Source organism: Trypanosoma conorhini (genome assembly GCF_003719485.1).
Source record: "Trypanosoma conorhini strain 025E chromosome Unknown Tco_14.4_contig_01569, whole genome shotgun sequence".
Taxonomy (NCBI): Eukaryota; Euglenozoa; class Kinetoplastea; order Trypanosomatida; family Trypanosomatidae; genus Trypanosoma; species Trypanosoma conorhini.
In genome coordinates, this window is record NW_021705653.1 from 1 (window position 1) to 2,022 (window position 2,022).

General features: G+C 63.9%; 1 protein-coding gene across 1 annotated transcript; it reads left to right on the forward strand.

The window, feature by feature from the left end:
* Positions 1-2,022, forward strand: Tco025E_10265 (leishmanolysin; the record flags this gene model as incomplete). Its single annotated transcript, XM_029377046.1, has 1 exon — positions 1-2,022. A coding segment is annotated over one exon (2,022 nt), but the record flags the coding sequence as incomplete, so codon positions are not given.

A 2,022-nucleotide genomic window follows, 5' to 3' on the forward strand; every position in this document is an offset into this window, starting at 1 on the left:
AAACTGTAGATGGAAGCGAGGGCTGGGCGCCCATCCGCATCGTGGTGTCCGCGAGGGACTTGGAGGACCCGCTGAAGCACTGCAGCGCAGCGGGGGAGACGCGCATGGCCGGGGATGGCCGCCGAGTAACCTGCGAGGTGGAGGATGTGTTGGGGGAAAACAAGAAGGACATTATTTTGCGGCAAATCCTCCCCGCGGCAATTAAGCTGCACGCCGAGCGTCTCTCCGTGAAGCCGGTGAAGGGTCTCATCCGCATGCCGGAGTACGGTCTAGGGATTTGCGAAAGGTTTACTATTCCTGCCTGGCATCGCAGGACCGGCGTGAGCGACGCCGATCTGCTGCTCTACGTCAACGCCCTTCCGACTGTGGGCGCGGTTGCGTGGGCGACTGCGTGCGCCTGGCTGGTGGATGGACGCCCGTATGCTGGCGCCGTGAACTTCGAGCCCCGGTCCACAAAGGCCGATCAGGAATCTGTCCGTACTGCAGCCCACGAGATTGGGCACGTTCTTGGGTTTGCATTGGAAGAATTTTTGAAGTTTCGCATGGTGTCGCAGGTCCCCAGTGGGCCCGGGAAGGATATGGCGTGGGTGGTTACCTCGCCTACGGTGAAGGCGCTGGCGCGGAAGTACTACAACTGCCCCACACTTGAGGGCATGAAGCTGGAGGACGCGCGGTGTGCGGGGTGTGCGGGGTCGCATTGGAAGCAACTCTACACAAAGGAGGAGGTGATGGCTACTGTGGGTCAGCCGGGTTATTACTCGGCACTGACGCTTGCGGCGTTTGAGGACATGGGCGGCGTGTACAGGGCTAACTTCAGCATGGCGGAGCCGATGAGGTGGGGCAACAACTCCGGCTGCGGGCTGCTGGAAAAGAAGTGCCTGAGCAGCGGCCACACCGACTACCCTGACATTTTCTGCAAACAGTTTTGGTATGACAAGAAGCTGCTCTGTACGCATGACCGCCTGTCTCTGGGGAATTGCGACCTCGGGCTATACAATCAACCCTTTCCGCCGCAGTATCAGTACTTCGAGGGCCCCAGGCTTGGCGGCGGGGTGGCCTTTATGGAGTACTGCCCGCACGTTACTGGGCGTGCGGAGTATGGGTGCACCAACGGCAATGCTCGTGCGATGGTTGGCAGCTTCATTGGCCCCAACTCCCGCTGCGTGAAGGGGAATGACCTTAAAGTGAGCGGAAAACCCATTGGCGATGTGTGCGTGAACACTCAGTGCGACGGCGGCAAGCTGAAGGTGCAGTTCCGTCGCGACGCAACGTGGCACGAGTGCGAGGAGGGCAAAACTGTTAAGCCACAAGGGGCGCACTGGAGCGGGAGTATTGTGTGCCCCAAGTACGCCGACGTATGCGACGCCCTCCCCAACATCAGCGCCTACCCAATACCGGTGGTTGCGCCGCCGCTGACAGAAGCTCCACCGGCCGCAGAGGACACAGAACCGGTTGAAGGGGAGAATGGCGACGCGGAGGTCAGCCCTGCCGGACCCGGCGGCGAAGCGTTGACGCAGGACGCCGCCGTCGCACACAGTGCCGGCACGGATCGCGGCGGCAGCAGCAAAGCTTCTGAGGCTGAGGGTCCGTCTGCAACGAGTTCGTCGGGCAAGGCGGAAGACGGCGTTGACGTTGCCACGGGGCTACCGAATGCGGCAAAAGGCAGTGAAGAAGAGCGAGGCGGTGCGGAAGGTCCAACGACGACTGAACCCAACAGTGACTCGACAAACCCCGCGCAGTCCACTGCCGGCGCCCGGCCGCCCGAGAGCGAAGGGCAGACGCAAGGGGCGGCGGCGGCGCAGAGCAGTGGCCAACCCGACGCTGTGCCGCCGCTGCGCGGAGGTGAGAGCGGTGGAGGGTCCCTAACCCCGGCGGAGGGACGCGGGGCAGCCGCCGCCGAGGCGCAGCAGCAGGGCGGGGCGGCGGGCCCCAGCACCGCGACTGAGAGCGCCGCGCCTACCGCGCGGGCCGATGCGTCCGAAGTCGCTCCTGCGGCCACCAACGGTGCTGTCGCCCCCCGCT